At 34.9% G+C, this 21,114-nt stretch overlaps 1 protein-coding gene and 1 long non-coding RNA gene across 3 annotated transcripts; one reads left to right on the forward strand and one right to left on the reverse strand.

Annotated features, from left to right (window-relative positions):
- Window positions 1-696: 696 nt before the first annotated feature.
- On the reverse strand, window positions 697-19,538 carry LOC118735623 (lysine-specific demethylase 6A). 2 transcript variants are annotated; one of them, XM_036465478.1, is made up of 15 exons: window positions 19,396-19,538; window positions 18,917-19,320; window positions 18,646-18,754; window positions 13,111-13,286; window positions 12,889-13,017; window positions 12,612-12,837; window positions 12,365-12,542; window positions 11,545-11,853; window positions 7,964-8,510; window positions 6,118-6,968; window positions 5,742-5,866; window positions 5,046-5,465; window positions 4,585-4,794; window positions 3,783-3,909; window positions 697-3,549 (listed from the first exon to the last, which is right to left on the reverse strand). In XM_036465478.1, the coding sequence occupies exons 1-15, from the start codon at window positions 19,458-19,460 to the stop codon at window positions 3,337-3,339; spliced, it is 4,089 nt and encodes a 1,362-aa protein (XP_036321371.1). In that variant the 5' UTR covers window positions 19,461-19,538; the 3' UTR covers window positions 697-3,336. The 2 variants fall into 2 exon arrangements, with proteins under 2 accessions (XP_036321371.1, XP_036321372.1); XM_036465479.1 differs by lacking the exons at window positions 18,646-18,754; window positions 18,917-19,320; window positions 19,396-19,538 and adding an exon at window positions 17,092-17,667.
- On the forward strand, window positions 5,197-6,063 carry LOC118735630. Its single transcript, XR_004992620.1, has 2 exons — window positions 5,197-5,394; window positions 5,768-6,063. It is a non-coding gene; the product is annotated as an uncharacterized LOC118735630 (long non-coding RNA).
- Window positions 19,539-21,114: the final 1,576 nt, after the last annotated feature.

Here is a 21,114-nt window from a genome sequence, read left to right on the forward strand (position 1 = left end):
TTCAATAATTCTTTATAAAAATACAGAAAAATTCAAAATGTGCATACTAATTTGCAACTTTCTATTCAGAAAAAAAATCTAAGTATACAGTTTTATGCCCATCTGATTTTAGTATGGCAAAGTGCAAACTTGAAGTTGCTTAAAAATCGCGCTGATTTTTGGCAATTTTTTTTCTCTTAGTTTCTTTTATACAAAGTATGTTCCGACAATTATTTTTTGTATGGCTAAAATGAGCAACAGCTTCCACTAAAAAAATTGCCAAAACTCAACGCGACTTTTTAGATATTTCAAACTTGCACTTTGTTATACTAAAATTGAATGGGCATACTTAGAATTTTTCTAAAAAATCTGAATAGAAAACTGCAAATTAGTATGCAAATTTATTGAATTTTCCTGAGTTTTATACAAAGCTTAGAGATTTTGTTTTTATGTTGTTTGGTGAAGTACGAACTATATTTTCATTAAAAAATATTGAAAATAAATTAGAATAAAAAACTTTGCATATACTGCGAAAAATACTCTGTGCCAATACTTTTGTCCGGCACTGTATGTATTTAGGGCTATCGCTGAATTCAAAAAGTTACAAACGTAGCATTCACTTTGAATACACTACATACCTTCGTAGAAATTCAGATTTCATAACAGTTCACCAGTTTTCCTCGTTTTCAAATCTATGTTTATATAAAAAAACACAAATTCAAATTGTATGTATGTATGTATATAAAAAACACATTTCCACATAATTTTTCTTTTATTTATTAATTTCACACTACGTATAAATTATACAGAATTACGCATGAAATGTATTTTATGTAAAAGATGTACATATTAAGTTAAACCAAGAAATGAGCTGCCGCCTCCGATGAGGCATACAAGCTTCATACAGCTTCAAATAGAATACATTTGGATACCAAGAAATCGACTATTAATAAATATATTTACATTAGATGGAGCATAAAGGGCGAGTTCTAGGCTTAAATCATTCACTTCCTTACGCATTATCAAAAGGCCCGTTTAGAATTTAACTAAAGGCGCGATTTTTTTAACAATCTTAGCACCCGTATTGGATACGCCATTTATGACTTTGTTGCTTTATTTTACAATTGCAAATAAAAAAAAAAAAAAAACTGGCTACGAAATCAAAACAAAAAAACTTGGAGTGGAACATATGATTTTTGATGGATTTAGATGTAAAATAACAATAAATGTTTGAACGAATTTTGTTCGGTGGTTTGAAGACACTAATAGCCAAATTCACAGTGCGTAGTAAACCTCTGTGAGCTGTTTTACCTATTGATTTTCATATTCAAAGTGCTTAGATAAGAAGAGTTTACAACTCTTTTGACTTTTAATTTAAATTTAACTTTTTTAATTTACATTTGTATAGAAAAAATATTGATTATGCGAAGTTATTTAATTCCAGGCGATATGAATTTTCATTGTTAGCTATGCGACAGTGAATATGAAATCATAATTAAACTCTTGGTGGTTAACAATACTTTAAGTACGCATTGTAAATTCGGCCCTTAACAAAACAAAACACAACACAACAAAAAAAACGGAAGTTTGAGGAACGGACCAACATGTAAACATAAGCCTTACGCCAGCATAGCTTTACTTAAGCGCCGCGCTTTTTCAAGACATATTCACTTTTGTTTAATTTTGCTGTTTTTTTTTTTAATTTTATTTGATTCAAATATTGAACACTTAAGTGTGTGTGTATGTGATATACGTACTTCTAAAATATATTTTTATATTTTTCCAAATTATTATAAAAATATATTCGTTTGTTTCCCAGGCTTGTTTAAATCTAGAACTGGCATTGGCCTGATTTACATTTCTTTATTTATTTTTTATTCGATACAGCACATAATTTTTTACCGTGTTTGTGGTTTTGCAATTACATTTTTGTATTTCGCTATTTCGTCGCTCATTAATTTTTTTATTGAGATCATTAATTACATATGTATACAAGTTCTATATTATTTGTATGCTTATATGGAGATGTTTTATAGCTTATTTTTGAGCTTGCGCCATTTTTTCGTAGTACAAACTATTTGAATCAGAGACATAACAGTTACAAGTTTTATCGCGAATCAGACAACGTAAAAATAAACGTGAGACAATAAATCTTATCGGTGAAAAAAAAAAATATTTCCCCATCTAATAACTGTTGTGAAAAAACTTTATCGTTAAATTTCAGTGATCTACTCTGTATTGCGATACGAAAGGCGACACGAACTAATACAAATTCATAGTGCCAAGTATTCGAATGCGAATGATTTTGTTTTTCGAATCGCAATACAGAGTAGAATTCCAGAATTCGGTTAACGCTTTCAATTTGTAAATTCGAGATAACAGTAATTTTTGGTCCCTGATTTGAATATTTTGAAAACCCGTAAATTCAAATGTATGCGCGGTTGGTTGTACATGCATACCCACATAAGTGTGTATACATATGTACGTATTTGACGACAATACGCTTATTATATTAATTATAAAAGCTGTACGATTAAGCAACTAGAAATGTTGCCGTTTCGCTATGCTATACTTAGGTCTGTAGTTGTAAACTTATCAATCATGATTTTATCCATTCAATTTAACTAAAAGGTTTTATGCTAAAGAAACAACCTAATTTTTCTTCGATACTAATGAATAAGTTAGGCAATTATTGGGTCGTATTATTAGAGTTGCGTCCAATGGCGCTACAGTACTTATTACGTCGTGTGACGGAAAATTTTTCTTTCCTTGTAGAAATTTTATGTTTTTTTTACGTGCCAGATAAATTTAAATGAATTAATAATACAACCCAACCTAATAGAATATTTAACACAATTCATTAATCGCACATCTTTTATAAATACCTTGCTTCAATAATATGTGTGTATTTAAACTAATTGTCTGTGTATAGAACAAATTAAATAGCATTGCATATGTATAATTTTCGTACGTATAGGTATATGTATGTATAATTACGCATGTAATGTATAGATAATAATGCCTTAACTGCCTAAGAAATAAAATTACGTACGTAGAATAATAATTATGATATCAAGTGCTAAACGTCTATAAGAAGAGCGTAAATTTACTCGTCGTAAACGGCTTAAATGAAATATGTACTATATGTAGGTATGTAATATTGTATATTATAAAAATATGCCTACGTAAGTATAATACCAGTGCATTTGTTGTTTTTGTTGTCTATTATAAAAATTGTATAATTTTTTAATATTACCAATAGACCTACTACTTCCGACATCTCTAAATGTATGAAACTATGTATGTATGCAAATCAACTAACGAATGTCTTTATCATTACCATTAATCATTATAATATTAAATATTCGACGTATGGGGACTTTGTGGCAGTGTCTGTGGTGGTTTATACAACGTGAAAGCATCGTAAATTTGTAAAAGCTCCGATAGCCGATATTCTTCTAAACAAACAATGCCTTGTAAATTTGGTGCTAGCTTACGTGCACATGCCATGCAATGCACAACGTGACGTTTCTCTTGTTCCCGTATGAATAAAATGTTGAAGACTTCAACCTAAAAATGAAGAAAAAATTAAATTAAATTGCGAAAAAATATGTATAATTTTTTTTTATTGATTGTTGGTCTTTTCTCGAAATGCACACCATTAGTAGTGGTGTACATGAAGGAGATCTAGAGACCCTTGTGCAATTCTCATAATTTTCCGCCAGAGGGGCAATCAGAGTGCTACTAAAGTGTTCACTCCAAAGTATATCTGCGGATTGAAAGCGAAACGAAGCGCAACTTACCTCACATTGCCCGCAGTAGTGAGATGCTTCATTTTTCCCACGTCCATGAAATCGTACCTCGACACCTTTTGATTTTACATATTCCAAGGTATGCAATACATTTTTGAGAGTCTGAAGAAGACACATTCTGTAAGAAATAAAATATTAAAATTTGTAGTTTTTCTCAAGAAAAAGGTAAAACTTAAAAAGCCAAAAACGGCATTCATACTTCTGGGGTAAAATTAAGTTCCTGATTACCGTTATTTATTTATTTATTTGACGCCAATCGGCTTTATACATACAATAAAAGGAGAGAAAGAAATGAACACAAAAATAGCGTAGCATAGGTATAATTAATTAACAATTGCATGGTAATAAGTAGGAACCAACTAACATAATACTGCTCTCTTAATTTTATACAAGAATGAATTGAGTGTATCACCAAAAAAGTTACTGCAGAACAGTGTTCGTCGACCAACATGGCTACCCCATTACAGGAATCATTAACGACATAGTTTTTTGACGATTTCGCCGTGAGGAGTAGACGGTTCCTTCTCAGGTGTGTATAAGGGCAGACTAAACTAAATTTTTCACAGATTGGTTTTTGTTTGCAAATTATTTCGGATTTCGCGAAATTTTCGGTTGCTAAAGTTCAGAAACTTACATACATTCTCTATCACATTCGGAAAAATTTTGTCCATATTCACCGGATTAAACCAAATCGATTTTTTAAGATTTTTCTTCAGTGATAAGCAGTGTACGTAAACTTTTTTGATTTACTGAATATACACTTATTAATTATTATTAAAGAAATGCCACTTACTTCACAATCTCAAAAAGTTTTGGATCCGAAACCTTGATATTTCTTGCGAGATTCCAGCTAAGATGCACCATTGGTACAATACTTTTAAAGTTCTGCAATTTATTCCATTCATATCGTTCTATTGCAAGGGAATACTGTCGCGCTGTTAAGGGACCCACATTCCATGCTATATTATTGCACCAACCAACTGACTGCACCCAATGTACGCAACTGCAAGTAAAAGACGATTTCGTAAATTTTAAATTTCAAAATTCTGAAAATTTAAATTAAGCAAATGAGTTAATTAAATGTTCACTTTATCAGATAATTAAATCTCTACAAAAAATGTTCAGTAGAACGAAAGTTAGTAATTGATTTGTGTTTAACATCATTAGTGAACGTACACATGCATGTATGTATGTATGTATGTGCATACATAAAACAAAAACGTAAAAATAATCACATTCAAAACATCAACTCACCCTGCATTAACCCATACCAAATCACCGGGCCGTTGTATGAACCGATAAACGGGTATATTTTCTTTATACAAATCTTCCAGCACTGGCCACCACGAACCATGCAGATAGCTAATGTTATTCTTTTCGCATAGGTTATGAATACCACCCCAATATGCATCCGGAACGGCAAACCATTCGCAATCGCCTGGGCCAATGTTTATATTGATGGAGCAAAAATTGTTGTTCTCTTGATGTCCTGGAGTTCGACTTCCCGGCACTTTCATATATAACTGCACGGTATTCATTCCCAAAATAACATGACCTACATGTGACAGCATGTTGGCTGCGGAAATGACGCGCGCAAATGCAGGTAACTTTTGCAATTCAGCCAGCTGTGTACGCCATTTACGTTCGTCCGATAAGTCTACGTTTGTGCCGAATCTGCAAATTTTAAATACAAATTCTTATTGAATTGCAAAATTGAAAATTTAATTTTTTAAATGCAAATATGTAATTATGTTGTATTTTATTTGTCGTGAGCCCTACTATCAAACGCCGCTCAAGTACGTATTTTAAACGGTGTTAGCGAAAAACCCTGCTTTTCTGTTAGCACTTTTTGGTAAAATATTGGCAACGTCTAGCCAGTATTTTCATTTTTGAATTTGAAAGTGCATTATTTCCATGATTATTTTCGAGTGGAATTGCAAATTAATTTACCTTAACATTTTGTTCCCATTTTTCAGCTTTTTCCGCTTTCCAGTGACATTTGAATTACTAACAGAATCCTTTGAATCTGAGTCAGACATTGTTTGCAGGCCCGCGGGACCTTTATCCTGTTCATCCTGGAAACGAAAATCGGATTATAACTTCACACCAATAGTTAAACATAGAACGATTGAGGACGGTTAAATAACACATACAGCAAAATTTTCAGTTAATTATATCTCATCATCATTCTTTATGTAGAACGAAAGTTATTGTAAATTGATATCATCACAGGTGACAGAAATTTATAAAAAAGATCTATTGTTTTAAAGTGTGTGGTTGATCGAATTTAATATCTACAATAGTAAATAAATATTTTTTTTCTCACCTTTAAACTGTCCTGAAAACTCGACGCCTGATATTGTGCATACTTCGCAATAGTTGTATGAGATCTATGCGATATACAGGCCCAAACTCGTTTTGCCTGTGACGCATCCCAATTTTCATCGGGTGACTGATGAACTTGTGTGCGTACCTCAACGCTGTGATCAGGGTTAGCTTCGACAAGTGTTTTTGTAGAAAACAAACCCAAATCTAACTTAAGTGCACCAGCCAAGCCCCGCACCACTGCTATTGGATGCTTGAGACAAAACTCTTGCAGCTGAGGACTAAAGGCGTGTTTCTTATTTTCCAAATGAACTGATGGAGTGGGCGGTAAGAGTTGTTCACGGGTAAGACGCTGTGGCGGGCAATCGGGTGGCGAGGGCGGCGGTGCGTTTATATGTAAAACTGAACAATGAGGAGGTGGTTCATCGAGTGGTAGATTCTTAACCGCTGCTGACAGTTGCTTAGAATCCATATGAATGCTAAACTTTGACGTCTCTTCGAGATCATCGTCAAATTTATCTTTGTCTTCGGATTCCTCATCGCGAAAATTTTCCAATTTAACATCCGAGCTTTCTTGAGCACCGATTTCCTCTTTTACAGTACCAACTTTCCCTGATGTACTTGATCCTGCCAATGCTTGGTTGCCGCTACTTATTGGTAAGCGTGCGTTCGTTTTATCGTCAGAGCCCAAGGTTTTATCAAGGCCGTTGAATAATTCCTCAGTAGTGGCTTCAATATCTTCTTCTTTAATGTCCAAGTTATCAGCACTAAACGTCTTTAACAGATCTTCGGCAAATGTTGATGTTAAATCCTTTTGCGAGAGAAAAGCGGTTAACTCTTGATCGCTGACACCTGCAAAACATATAACAACCAAGTTAATAACCATATATGTATTTAAATTTAACACACAATACAAATTTAATTTTTTTTTCTTGTTTGCCTTTACGTTAATAATATACTATAAGCATTTAGTATAAAATTCTAAGCATAATGGCGACTGTGCAAATCTTATAATTTTCCGTCAGAGGGGCATTCAGAGTGCTACTGAAGTGAGTTCACTCCAAAGTATATCTGCGGACAGTATCTAATACTAAACTTTTTCAATCATATTGAGATCATATTTATTATGCCCACCTAAATAATATAGTATTTAAGTTTTAAATAAAAATGTCGTCGTTTGAAGTACAAAACCGCGTATCGTCATTCTGCAAAACCGCGTATCTGGCATTAGCTGCCAAGAATTGGATTTACTTACACATGCTCTTGGCTTAATCCTTATCCATTCGTCCTGAAATATACTGGCCAGATATGCGATTGCTTTATAAAAAAAAAAGAGAGCCATTTTGAAATACGAGTGTTTTTACTCTAGAAAATAATCTACATAATTCACATACGCGGTTTTGCACTATCTTGATACGCGGTTTTGCATTTTGTTGATACGCGGTTTTGTACTTAAAACGACGATATGCATATCGCAAACCATCTTCAAAAGTGACCCAACTCAAAATTTGGCATTTTTGAAATTATGCACTAAAAATGTACACAGAGGTTGCATTTACCTTTCAGCAGAGCAAATTAGTTGAAAAACCCTAAGGTAAAGTCTTCCCTGCCCCTAAGATTAGCATGTGCTAAGAAATCGTTTATCGCATTTTCTACTATGCGTTTTCCCATTGAAACATATGCGCTTGAAATCGACGCTTTGCTAGCTGCTCTTTGGTCGCCGCTCCCTTAGGGGGGAGTCTATATGTGAACTTTTATAGGTTATGTTTTACATGCTAAGCAAATACCTGCACACGTCGAAGGCACGTGTTCGGATTTTCTTTTTAAATACATACATATGTACTCACCTAGTTGATCACTGCTTGGTGACAATTGCGCCAGGTCTCCTGATCCAATTGTTGACTCAGATGTCTTTGGCACAATTGATTTTGTTTGTTCCTCAATAGTTCCAGCATATGTGGGAGGCGGGTTCACTATCGACGGCGCAGTCGAGGCCGAATTTATAGGGACATGTGTTACAGTCGATGACGACGATGCCGCTGTTGAACGCATGGGATATCCCGTCACTTGTGATTGAGCTTGCAAAAGCTGTTGCTGTGACGATGGTGCATTTTGTGGCAACTGTTGCCTCATTGCCTGCTGATATTGTTGCATAAGGCGATATTGTGAGCTAAGTTGTTGGAACAACGCCTGCTCTTGATGATTGAGAGTGCTTTGGTTTTGTTGCAGGATTTGTAATGTTTGTAATTGCTGCTGTGAAAGGTAAAAAGCCGGTTGAACCGGGCGGTTGCCCGACTCTGTGTGCTGGAGGGCTTCATCTTTGAAACGCTTTGTTGGTACAGTGTTTAAATTCTGTTGCGGATGCGGGTATGGTGGCGGTGGACCTTGTATTACCTGGAATTTATAATGAGAAAACCAAATATCTAGTGATATATGTACTTAGCAAATTTAAATACTCGAGGAGGAATTACCTCGCACTTAACCTGTCAAGAATTAAATGAACACGTGAACACATGCAGTATTACCAATAGCACATCCTATAAAAAGCCATGCAGCGTTGCCAACTACATAACGTGATTTTTTGCGTGAAAGCAGGGTTTCTCAGAAAAATCAAAATTTATTTTAAATAATGGATTGCTAAATAAATACATAGATGCGAACTAAAACTATACAAAATTTCATTTGCATACAGCATACTAAGGGCCGGTTACTCAATTCCTGGTTAACACTAATCTCCGTTTAAACATCATTATCGACGTGTTCGGCTCCATGCATATAACATGGAGTCGGTAACGTCGATAACGATGTTTTACCGGAGATTAGTGTTAACCAGACATTGAGTAACCGGCCCTAAGGTTGTTAGCGTTACAAATTTAAAATTTTATTCCAAAATAATGCTATTAAATTTATACTTATGTTGCGTTCCAGATGCTTCACGATTTGCAGGTTTTTACAGGAAGTCGTTCCAGGTGACCACCTTCCATAAGGTTTATGAATGGAGAAAACAGCTGTTCCTTCAAATCGTGAATATCGTGAAGCATATGGAACGCAACTATTCATAAAATTAATTTATATTTTTTTCTAAGGCCCAATTTCAGATGGCCTATTTAAGTAGAGATTGTTGATTAAATTTCACTATTCGTTTTCATGCATGATGTCGAAAACGTCGATAAGGACGTTCAACTGGGAAGCAGTTATAGCCAATTTGAACAATCGGCCCTAACTGCAAGTGAAACATCGCGATTGTCTCCGCATATATAAAGTAATCGGTAAAGCAGTTAACCGCAGCTTTTACCTGCGGTTTGTGTTAGCCTCGCATTGAACAAACGGTCCTTAGGGCCAGTTTCTCGATGTCTGGCTAATACTACCATGGGGTCGATAGCTGTAAATATTTCGCGAGTGGATTGGCCGAAAAAATCCTGGCCAGGATACTTTTAGGGCCGGTTGTTCAATGTCTGGTTATCACTGCTTGCCGGTTAAACATCATTATCGACGTTTTCGACATCATGCATATAAAATTAGTGCTAATCAGACATTTGAACAACCGGCCCTTGATTAAATATTCAAAAATTATTATTGTATTTTTAATTTTGAACTCATTCGTTTAATGAACAAATTACACACGTTCACTCCATTATATCTCCGTACACCCTTGTTTTAGCCGACTTCAAAAAAATGAGAAGGTTATCAATCCGTCGGAATATATTTTTTGATGTATTTTACCGCATAACTTTGGAACACGTCAACCGATTTCTATAATCCTTTTTTTTACAGAAAGGTGGTGCATCAGAGGTGGTCCCATATTAAGGGCCGGTTGTTCAATGCCAGATTAACACAAATCGGAGGTAGAAGCTCTGGTTAAGTACAACGACGATCACATGTTATATGCATGATGTCGAAAACGTCGATAGTGTATTGGTAGTGATAACCAGACATTGAACAACCGGCCCTAATTTGGTTTAGATCCGATCATTGGATCAAGAAGAAATAAAAAATACTTATGGTTCATGCTTTAAACAAACCATATAAATCAAAGTTTCAAACTTATAACAAAATTAAGGAAATTTTAACGAATTGTCATCAAAATTTTAAACTTTTTATATAGTTTTATCAATTTGCATTTCATTCATATATGTAAATGGCCCTTATTAGGACCAGGTTCTCAGTGGCTGGTAACACTAACTACAGGTCTAACATCATTATCGACGTTATCGACTCCCTTCTATATGTTAGACTGCTTTTACACAATTCAAGTATTGAATTCAATTCTGCTCGCATGTGGAAGAGAGGGGGTGAGAAGAAAAGGGACGAGTACACGTGCGTCTGTACCGTCAAGTCGTTTCAACTTTCATGCTTTTGCTTTTGGCATTTTCGTTGTTTCCCATTTGAGGAACCAAAAACATGAATTGAACAGAATTGAAAATAGAAAACACAAAAGAGAATAAGCAAGAATTGCTTTCAAATACTTGAATCATGTAAATCGGGTGTTAAGGAGTCGATCACGTCGATAACGATGTTTAACCTGCAGTTAGTGTTAACCAGACATAGGGCGTTTTCACAAACTCTGGTACTAATCCCCAGTTAAGAGCCGGTTGTTCAATGTCTGGTTATCATAACCACTACACTATCGACGATAAATCTCGTTACCAACGTTACCGACACAGAATTATATGCATGGTGTCTCACAGGTGGTCTCATACTAATCGATCTTTGATTCATGAAAAAGTTAACGGTACATCTAAATTTTTATAGGCGAATTGAAGTTGGTTGTGGTTTTTGCTTAAAAATTACTGATTTTGTATACAGTTTGAAACTTTGATTTATAAGGTTTTGGGTATAGCATGAACCATATTTTTGTAAAAAATAACAAAAAAAATGATAACTCGCAAAACATTGTAAATATTAAAAAAATCAAGGGTAAACGCAGATATAATGGATTGAGTTTATATGCCAATCGAAAGCTTAAAACCTATAGAGTGTGTTAAACAGACGAGTGAAAATTATTAATATCACTTACCTGCTCATTCCTGCCAACCCGATAAATAGGTAAGGAAAAAGATAGACAACCCAACGATTTCACATTCTATAGGCTTAATACTTTCGATTGGTATATAATTTGTTCATTCAACAAATGAGTGCAAAATCATAAAAATTATTATTAAATTCAAAACATCCTGACCAGTATTTTTTCAGCCAGCCCGCTCGAGAAATATTTTATAACACGGTAAATTTCATGCAAAATAGATTTAATTCATTAAATAGATTTGGGTGAAGGTCCTTGCCCTATTCGAATCTTAGACTAATATGTGAATAAAATTCACATGTACATACACATATCTGAAAGGCTACATATGATTTTCCTACTTTAGAGTAAGTACTTATATATCAATATCACGTTAATTTCAAATAAATAAAATATCTAACATACCGAACCGTGTGCACTTTTGCCATACTGACGTTGCTGCACATGTGTAGCTTGTTGATGTTGTTGTCTCGAACTCATCTCCAATGAAATTGGTAAATTCCACGCTTCTTCAATAGAACAAAGTTGCCTTCTTTTCGAAGTAATACTTGGCATAGGCGCTTGAGCTAACTGAGCTTCTAAAAATTTGATACGTTGGGTTAGCCCTTTACCCAGACCTTGACACTCTCGTGCTGTTATATTTCCAGTTGTACGCAATTTCAAATTCAAATTTCCGACTTTACTTTCGTTAGTTGGTTCTTTTGGTTGGGTATTCTACATTGGAAATGTAAAAATAAAAATAAATAAATTGCAACAAATAGGGTAGATAATGGGCCCTATGAATAAAAACTAAGCAATTGCTTTTTCCTAAAATTTCAGACTTTTTAGTAGATTTATTCAGATAAATTGAAATTTTAAGAAAAGGCAGTCGCTTAGTTTTTAACCGACTTCACAAAAAGGAGAAGGTTATCAGTTCGTCGGAATATTTTTATTTTTTTTTATTTATGTTACCGCATAACTTTGGACCACGATAACCGATTTCTATAATTCTTTTAATTAATTTTTTTTTAAGGAAAGGTGTTACCTCACAGGTGGTCCCATACTACTTTGGTTTAAACCCGAACATTGCATCATAAAGAAATTAACGATAATCTAAAATTTTTATATGAGAATGGAAGTCGGTTTTGTTTTTTGCTTAAACATTACTTGTTATTAACACGGCCCAATATCAATTTATAAATGAAAATGTTTTATAAACCTTTACAAAAAATTTTTATGAACTAACATTTTTTAAACTTCTTGTCGCATTTAAATAACATGCATATGCATCCCTCGGTTGACCACAACTCTCATACAATATTCCTAAGTTTGTCCACGCCGCCTTGTGATTCTTATCTAGTTGAACTGCACATATATACGCTTGCAATGCATCTGTTGGTTGATTCTGTTGTTGGTACAAAACTCTATATCAGGCGGGGGAAAAAACATAATTAAGCATTTGCATACAGTTATGATGTGAAGGTATACTTTACCCGATAGAACACCACGTATCGGCGTTTCCTTCACTCTTTTCTACAGAATTTCTGTAAGCTATGAAAGCGTCGTGCACTTTGTTAATTCCAGCATAACATCTGCCTAGTAAATACAATGATTGTCCTGATTTCGGATTTGCTTCAATTGACTTTTGTAAACATATTATTGCATAGTTATCTCGTTGTTTTTTATCTCCCAATGATTCCACACAATGATACATCCATCCTAAAATGTGACATGTATGTATATACATAAATACATATATAAATAACATACCTAATTGTCTATAAATATCAGCTTTCAATTCCAATGTCAGCTCTTTACTAGTAAGCAGATGCTCATAAGCCTCTTTGGCCGCTTTATGCTTACTATGAACTTCATATAGATGAGCAATATGGAATTTTACTAGGAAATGAATTATATATACATAAATATATGATGTATTCATAAATTATTTAAGTTGTTAATTATATTATTTAATCAAGCAATAAAACTTACTTTGTAGTTTAGAAAACGTACATGGAGAATTATCAATCTGTGCTAGTTTCAAGTGCTTCAGAGACAATTTATATTCCCCAAAGACTTTTAGCATAAGCCCAACTCGTAAATGAGCTTCACTTGCTCGGATAAAGTTCGGATCTTGGTAAAGTAAGCTCCGAAAAGCTCTAATAGACCTACAAAATTAAATTGAATTAGTAGATAAAATTTATCTACAACATAAATACATACATACATACGTATACAAATTGTAATTTATTTTAGACAAGCAATAAAAAATGGTTAGGTATGTTTTTTGGTCGTCTTTTAACTTTGCTTTTAGCTCTAGGCCGAGGGTAAATATAACAATTAGATGTCGTATATTCCTGTTTGTTTATTATTGTCGATATTTCGGATTTAATCTAAAGGAACATATGTATGTATCTGCAGGACTGCAGAAGACACAATGTCTACGTCAAATTATTATTTAAAAACATACAACAAAACACAACTTACAATTTTTGCTTTGCTTGGTCAACTAAACATACATACATATCGTCGTTTAAATTGCAAAACCGCGTATCAACAAAATGCAAAACCGCGTATGTGAGGTTGGATAAATTATTTTCTAGAGAGTGTTTTTATTTCAAAATGGTTATCTTTTTTATAAAGCAGTCGCACTAGGCAGATATGCGATTGCTTTATAAAAAAGAGAACCATTTTGAAATATGAGTGTTTTTACACTCTAGAAAATAATTTCTACAACTTCACATACGCGGTTTTGCATTTTGCTGATACGCGGTTTTGCATTTTGTTGACACGCGGTTTTGCACTTTAAACGACGATATGTACTTATGTGCAAAAATGCGTACAAACTTTGTGACAACAAGTAGAAGCATGAAAATGTAAACAATTCAAAATACAGTAACAAAAAACATATAAGACATCTAATTGTTTTATTTACTCTCGGCCTAGAGCTCCAAAAACAAATAAAAGGAATACAAATTATATGCATGGTGCCCGACATGTCTTTCGGTAACTTGTACTTGTTTTATGAGAAATAAAATGCGCCCGAGCGTACAAAAAGTTACCTTCAAGGCTCAAGGAGTTTTGTTATATATATTTTTTTTTTAATTATATAATGAAGCCCTTTTTGCGATTATATCGCTTAACTCATAAGGTCCAATCCCGTATTCCTCAAACAAATCAAAATACGCTCGAAACGAGAGAGTAACACTAAAAAGTAGAGGCTCGCTTTCTAGTAAAAAATGGTAACTTCCAAATTTTGCTTACTTTTGTATGTAAACAGCTCAAAATACTTACAAATTCAATAGAAGCCACTCAAACAAGTAATTAAGTATTTTTCAACATACATTAGCAGGAATAAAACTGGTAACTTCTGACAGATAGAGGGCATTAATCTCTCTTCTTTGTCCTCTTAATTGCCCTCTGGCCTTGTACGGGATCGCAACTATAGAATATATATATATATATATATTTGGATCGTGATCCATATTGATGGATCTCAAAATATTGATAGATCGTGAGTGTATGATAAACGTTCAATATTTATCGCGCCAGTATTTACATAATTTTGTGTGCTGCACGCTAATTATAGCGCAAGAAATTCAATAAATGTGAAGATCCAGGATCGCGATCCAAATATCGCGATGTTGTTGTTGTTGTAGCGGCTACAAACACCCCGCCCAGATCGGTTAGTCCCTCAATCGTTGTCGACAAGCTCTACTAGCGGTAGCCCCAGGAAGCGTGCAGCCTCGATGGGGTCTGTCCATAGGGACAGGGGATGGGGTAGGATGGGTGAATTTGTATGAGTTTGACATAAAAGAAGAGGAAGAACCTTATCTTTCGCCAGAAAAAAAGAAATAGATCTAATCTGGCCACAACCACAGCCGTCGCGTAGACCGGTCATCGCCAAAATAATTATCTACATAAGAGTACGTGTTAAAATAATTTGACAGCTGTGGTTTGTAGCTCGTCGTTTTCATTGTGTTCGGGCTATAAATAGTACAGTATTTTTATTTTTTTTATTTTTTTATTTAAATATTATTAATTTAAAAAAAAAAAAAACACAATACCACAAAATCCAAAAAACTCAAGTGTCGTAACTTTGTAGCTATTAAAAAAACTTGTAATCAATCCGAGAGATAGGAATTATGGATTAGGCTATTCACGTTTATATGTAAACTTCCTATCTTTTTTTAGCTATTCCACGAATTAGAAAAGGTTATTTCCGCCTGTAAACAATCATTCGGTTAGTAGGAAATATTTTTTACTCAGCTCAAATGTTTTTACTCAAACATGTACCCAGTTTGTTGAAAATGGCAACGCGAAAAGCCGTTTAGGAAATTCACGGCATCTAAATATGCACATACGTATATATGTAGGTACATACAGTGGCGGTCAAAATAATAGCAGCAAAATTCAAATGATGTTGAAAACTTATCTTTATTTATTTATTTATAACAATATATAAAAGTTTCAAAGCTTGCACAAAGCGCAAAAAAATATTATACTTAACAAACTTAATTTTTTTTATTATTTTTCCAAAAAAGATTTCGAGTATGCAGTTTTATAGCCCATTCAATTTTAGTAAGGGAAAGTAAACTACAAGTTTCAATTCGCTAAAAATTACCGTGATTTATAAAAAAAACTCTTTTTTTTTTGGTGGAATGGGCACCTCCCGTTGTGTTTTTCTTTCATATAAAGATAAAAAGAGCGTGGCAGACGTGGCAATATTTTCAACTTTTCCACGCAATTCAAATTGAGAAAGAGAATAAAAATTGCTAGATGTGACTGCAATTGAGAGAGCGCAAATCAATTTCAGAAATACATTTCAACTTGCTCGTGCTGCACCAGCAATCTGCAATTCGCCTTTCGGAAATAAAATGAATCTCTTTGGAAAGACACTTAACATGCAAGCTGTGACTGCTCATGCAACTGCTTTCTGAAATTTCTCAATTTGACGGCCTTTTCGGAATATATTGCAATGCAACGTCAGACAGGCTCCTTTTTGGGGGTCATGATACTAATTTCTATTCTATTACAAAAAAGTATAAAATAAATAAAAAGGTTTAAACCGGAAAATCAAAGCCGTAAAAAATTTGTGAGATATGTAAACCATGTTAAAAACATCGTACAGAAGAAAATCGCATAAAAAGAACAGAAATATACGATTTAAGGCGACTTTTTAAAAACTATAATTGGAAACATAACACATACATATGTATACTAATGCATGATCGCAAATATCACCTCCCAATTCCGCCCAGTATGGGGTCAAGTACATTGGATATGTACATAATACATACAGACATAAGATTGTACACAGGCATACATAAGCTTATTGTGTTCCCAGTATGTGAGCATGAATGATTTATTTATCTCTGTGTGTTAGCTTTGCAAAAACAAAAAAAGAATTCTAAAAAATCCTCTTCGTACCACCCCAAGATGCATATTTATGCACTCTGCGCGTACTCAGCTATGTACATAGGTATGTATATATGTGAGTGCTATATTATAGAGACGGTTCAACACCGCAACACTCGTGCCTACGTGACCAGACATTCCACATACATACATTTTATACCGATGTGTGTCATAGAAAAGGTTCTATACGATTTTTACACATGTAATATTATTCAACATTTTGTTTATCATACCTTGATTACGAAATCAACATCTATTTTAGCTACAGTGTACATTTTTTGTTTATCAAGTTAAGAACAATACTCTTGTGTTTTCAGGCAGACATAGCAAATACAAATGTAAATGCATATGTATGTATATGCATTTACATCGATATGTGCATATGTATGTATATGCATACATATGCACGTATAAGTACATATATATATACATATGCGTCTGTATATACAAATGTACATAAACTTTTACACAGCATTTTAAACAAATATGTATCAATAAAGCTTAAATATATACACACGTATTCTACTTTACTGTTTATCAATAATCCGTACTTACGTTTAGCACATTTTCTTTCAAATTATTAAAATTCGTGTAAATTTCGATCTTTTTTTTTTGTAACTAGCGACATCGGGTAGGTACATGAAAACAAATGCATTAGATTACGCTCCCTTCTTGAAATATTGGTGTATACACATACTAAACCACACCAAATAATTTTCTTTCATGGACTTCACGAAATATTCTTTTAATGTTTACTTGGTCCGCTTAAATTAAATATTTGAATGCGTTCTTCGAAACTTATTTTATACTATTTTCATTAAAATGTGTCGTGTTTCGATTTGTATTAGTGTATGAAATGTTTTTTCTTGTTTTCCATTGCAAGACTTTTGCACATATTCATCAATTATTCACAAAACTAGTCGTCACAAATAACCACACAATACATAAAAAGTTGAGTTGCAGTACTTTTATTAATTTTGGTTTTGTTAACTTCTTACAAATACACTAAATTCTACTTTTTTAATTACTACAATTAAAATCACTCAATGGCAGTGAGAAATAAATATGGCGGATTCAACCGCACAAAGGCAGTGCATCGTGCCCTACGGAAGGAGTTTAGCGAACTAAAAAAGAAAACATGGGAAATATTATACTCAGTGTTGCCATCACACTTCAAAGAAAAAAGTGGAGCCTAATAATTGAGTTAATCAAAAAATCGTTGGCAACACCTTGACGCTTTGAGTTTTTTCCCCCGATCTGCATAAAATTTTCATGCGCATATTCAAATTAAATAATTTATTGCTTCAAATCAGCAAGTTGAATGAAATAAACCATCTTTGCACTGCAATGCACATTTTTACAGTGTGGAACATCAATTCTGCTCATTCATTGCAGCGATACAGCAACACTGAATTCTAATTATTGTGCAACACTGTTGAGCAGTGGAGAAGGCTCGAGGGGATGCCAGGATGCATTTTTGTAGATTATGAAAAAATATTTTTTTTTTTTATGTTAATTAAAGTCAGTTTTCTTATCCATTTTGCATTTTAGAAAAATTAAGATATCCCGCACACTTTTAACGAGGTGTTGTATTGATCATCTTCATTTACAATAACAGTTTTTCATAGTTTTCACTCGATTTTTCATTGTTCCCACGACAGTCGGGTCTACGTAACCGGAACGGCCCAGGTTTAATCTGGCCAAGGACTGTCACTCCAGCAACACTCCCCAAAAACTCTTTGGGGAACTTGTATGCTGCTCTAACAACCACAACAACAACACCAACTCGATTTTTTTCATATTCATCATAGTTTTTGAAAAATGTACATATACTACTTTTCGGCGTAGTATAATATTAGATTATTAGATTAGACTCTTAGAAACAACTTTTTCTTTTCTTTTTTATGCTTGACGTAATCTGGGCTTGAATCTAGGCCCATTACCCACCACACCACAGCAGCCGCCATATACTAAGTTATAATTTTTAAAGTTTCTTTAACTTAGTTTTATGTAAATATTTATGTATGTACATAAGTGTATGGAAGTAAAAGTGCTAAAATCTATATAGCTATAAAAACCTTTGATGATCATATAAAGGTAGGTACTTACCATCTGAATGCATTAAAATGAAAGTAAACCATTCCAAGGCCATACAGGAAAGGCAAATTTTTCCAATTCTTTGAGCATAGTTGGTAATATTTTTGATAAGCTGCTAGGGCTGTAATTAAAAATTGTAAAAAAACATATGTATATATGTCGTTAGGTTCGCTACTTCCTTAAAGAAAATACACTTATGCATGAAGTGCAAACAAGTTAGGTTACCCACACAAAATGGTCTAGTGAAAATTATACATGCATACTAAGAGTACATTACACCTACCTTCATCGTACTCTTCCAGAAGTAAATGAAGATGGCCCAACTTACAGTAGGTCATAAAATCTACACTCGTTTTATTTTTATTGCCATCATGTTTCGGTGTAGTCGCGGAGGTTCCTACTGAGTTTTGGTTTGGTGTTTCTTCTTCTTTCCTTTTGGAACTTGGAAAGTCAGCAGGCACTTGGGTACTGTTTTCTTTAGACACTCCATCAATTCCCTGCTCTGTCTCAATCACATGTAAGTTAGATTCTTGAGGCACATCCTCTGATTTTATTGCTATATTTGCACTTTGTTCTTCTTCCTTTGTTGATATAATAACATGTTGCAGAATTTTTACAGCACGCTCGACGATAATACGTATAGGAGCATTTTCAGGCGCTGTCAGTTTGAGAAAACCAAACTGGCGACTTTGTAAAAACATGAAAATATTGGAAGAATCAGAGGGCATTTATTTCCGGTAATGATGGCAATTGGAAAAGTACCTGTCCAAGTCGGCTATGAAGTGCATTTCTTCCACAGTTAGATTATCTTCGGCACCAAAATCCATTTTTTTTAATAAATTCTACGGAAACTAAAACAAACGTGTAAACTCGCAACAAAAAACAGAGTATATGATTAGTTGCCACCTTTCTAGGATTGTGACAGTTGAATGCATCATAGTTGCTGAATATTAAAGAACGTTGTGATAACATGAAACACAGTAGGGTAGCACAAGCATGTTGAACTTGTTTGCTACAACGTAGAACTGGAATACTATCGATGACACTGTCGATGCTTTGCCCACACACCACCACACAGTAAAGGCCAAAATACAATAGCGCAGTGGCAGTGGCAGTGACAGTTTATAAAATCAGCTGTTACTGCTAATATTGGCAGTCACTGCCGCAGCAAATACAATACGGCGCTGTCAGTGGCAGCTTTTTTTGACATTCCCTTTTGTTTGTTTACATTTTTGTTGTTGTGTTGTTTGTTGTTGTCAGTGACATGAGCAGAAGTTGGCTGCATTTTATTTATGTCAAATTCAGCATGCGAAGTTTGCTGCGATGCAAGCAGTGGCAGTGAATTTAGAATTTGGGCTAAACTGAGCAGTACTGCCAGCTGCCACTGCTGTATTGTGAGTCGCTTCATTGGACACCACACTTTCTAAAAAACAGCTGATTTCGAAAAACTGCCACTGCCACTGCTACAGCGTTATTATATTTTGGGCTTAAGTCTGGGCATGGCGAGTACTGCGACAGGTTGGCTCCTGATGACGCCTCAACACCACCTTCATGACGAGGCCCAGATGCTCCCAGTAAAGGAGCATAACATAATGCTCTGCAAGCAGGTCCTTGCTGGGAGCCACAGACGTGGCCATCCCAGCGGACAACTGCTCGCGGAAGAGCCCTCGCCACGGCACGTCAGGAGGCATCTTTACGAACTGACGGACGAGAACCAGAGGTATATCAAACAACCTCTGTACCCGTCACCTTTCGACAGGCCCTGAACGGCATTCACAGGGAATCAGTCTCAAGTTATGTAGACTCCCGCCCTGTGAATGCCGTTCTAGGCACACAACCACCGGACGTGGACGGGACAGAACTTTGTCTGCCTCGGGAGACCCGCACTACAATAGCCCAACTTCGCTCTGGCTATTGCAGCAGGCTCAACAGCTACCTGAGCAGAATCAACGAGGATGTGCCCAACCAATGCCCGGCATGTGGAGAGTCGCCACATGACTCCCGGCACCTCTTCACATGCCCTGAGAACCCCACTCAGCTAACGCCCCTGTCCCTATGGACAGCCCCTGTGGAAGTAGCACACTTCCTGGGCCTCCCCCTAGCTGAAATTGACGACAACGTTGATGGTTAGTAGCCGCTACAACAACAACAACAATATCGCGAGTACTTTCATCGCGATGCGCATACAACACAATTCGTCATACACCATACTGACGTTAAAAAAATACATTTGAAAGAATTTTAACAGAAATTGTTTACCTTCCTCAAATTTTATCCGCTCATTGCTATAGGTTTGTTGCACACGAGCCCGCGGGTGTCCAAAACAGCCCAGAAAGCGTTCCTCACGCTAAAAAAATGGGTAATAGAGGGCGAATACCTTCCACTTTTGGATCGTAAATGCCTTCTTATTCGTGACCGTAACAGCCCGGACTTGTTTTCCGGGCAGAAATGTACAAGAAATCAATTTGAAATAAAAGCTGT

Source organism: Rhagoletis pomonella, unplaced genomic scaffold (assembly GCF_013731165.1).
Source record: "Rhagoletis pomonella isolate Grant_MI unplaced genomic scaffold, Rhpom_1.0 Rhpom_scaffold_00003, whole genome shotgun sequence".
Taxonomy (NCBI): domain Eukaryota; kingdom Metazoa; phylum Arthropoda; class Insecta; order Diptera; family Tephritidae; genus Rhagoletis; species Rhagoletis pomonella.

Excerpts from the sequence above, each read along its gene's own strand:
- LOC118735623 (XM_036465478.1), bottom strand. The coding sequence starts at position 19,460 with ATGGATTTTGGTGCCGAAGATAATCTAACTGTGGAAGAAATGCACTTC. Across the intron at positions 13,287-18,645 it reads CATTTTAATGCATTCAGATG|GTCTATTAGAGCTTTTCGGA; the intron begins GTAAGTACCTAC and ends TTAATTTTGTAG. Across the intron at positions 13,018-13,110 it reads TACGTTTTCTAAACTACAAA|TAAAATTCCATATTGCTCAT; the intron begins GTAAGTTTTATT and ends TTCATTTCCTAG.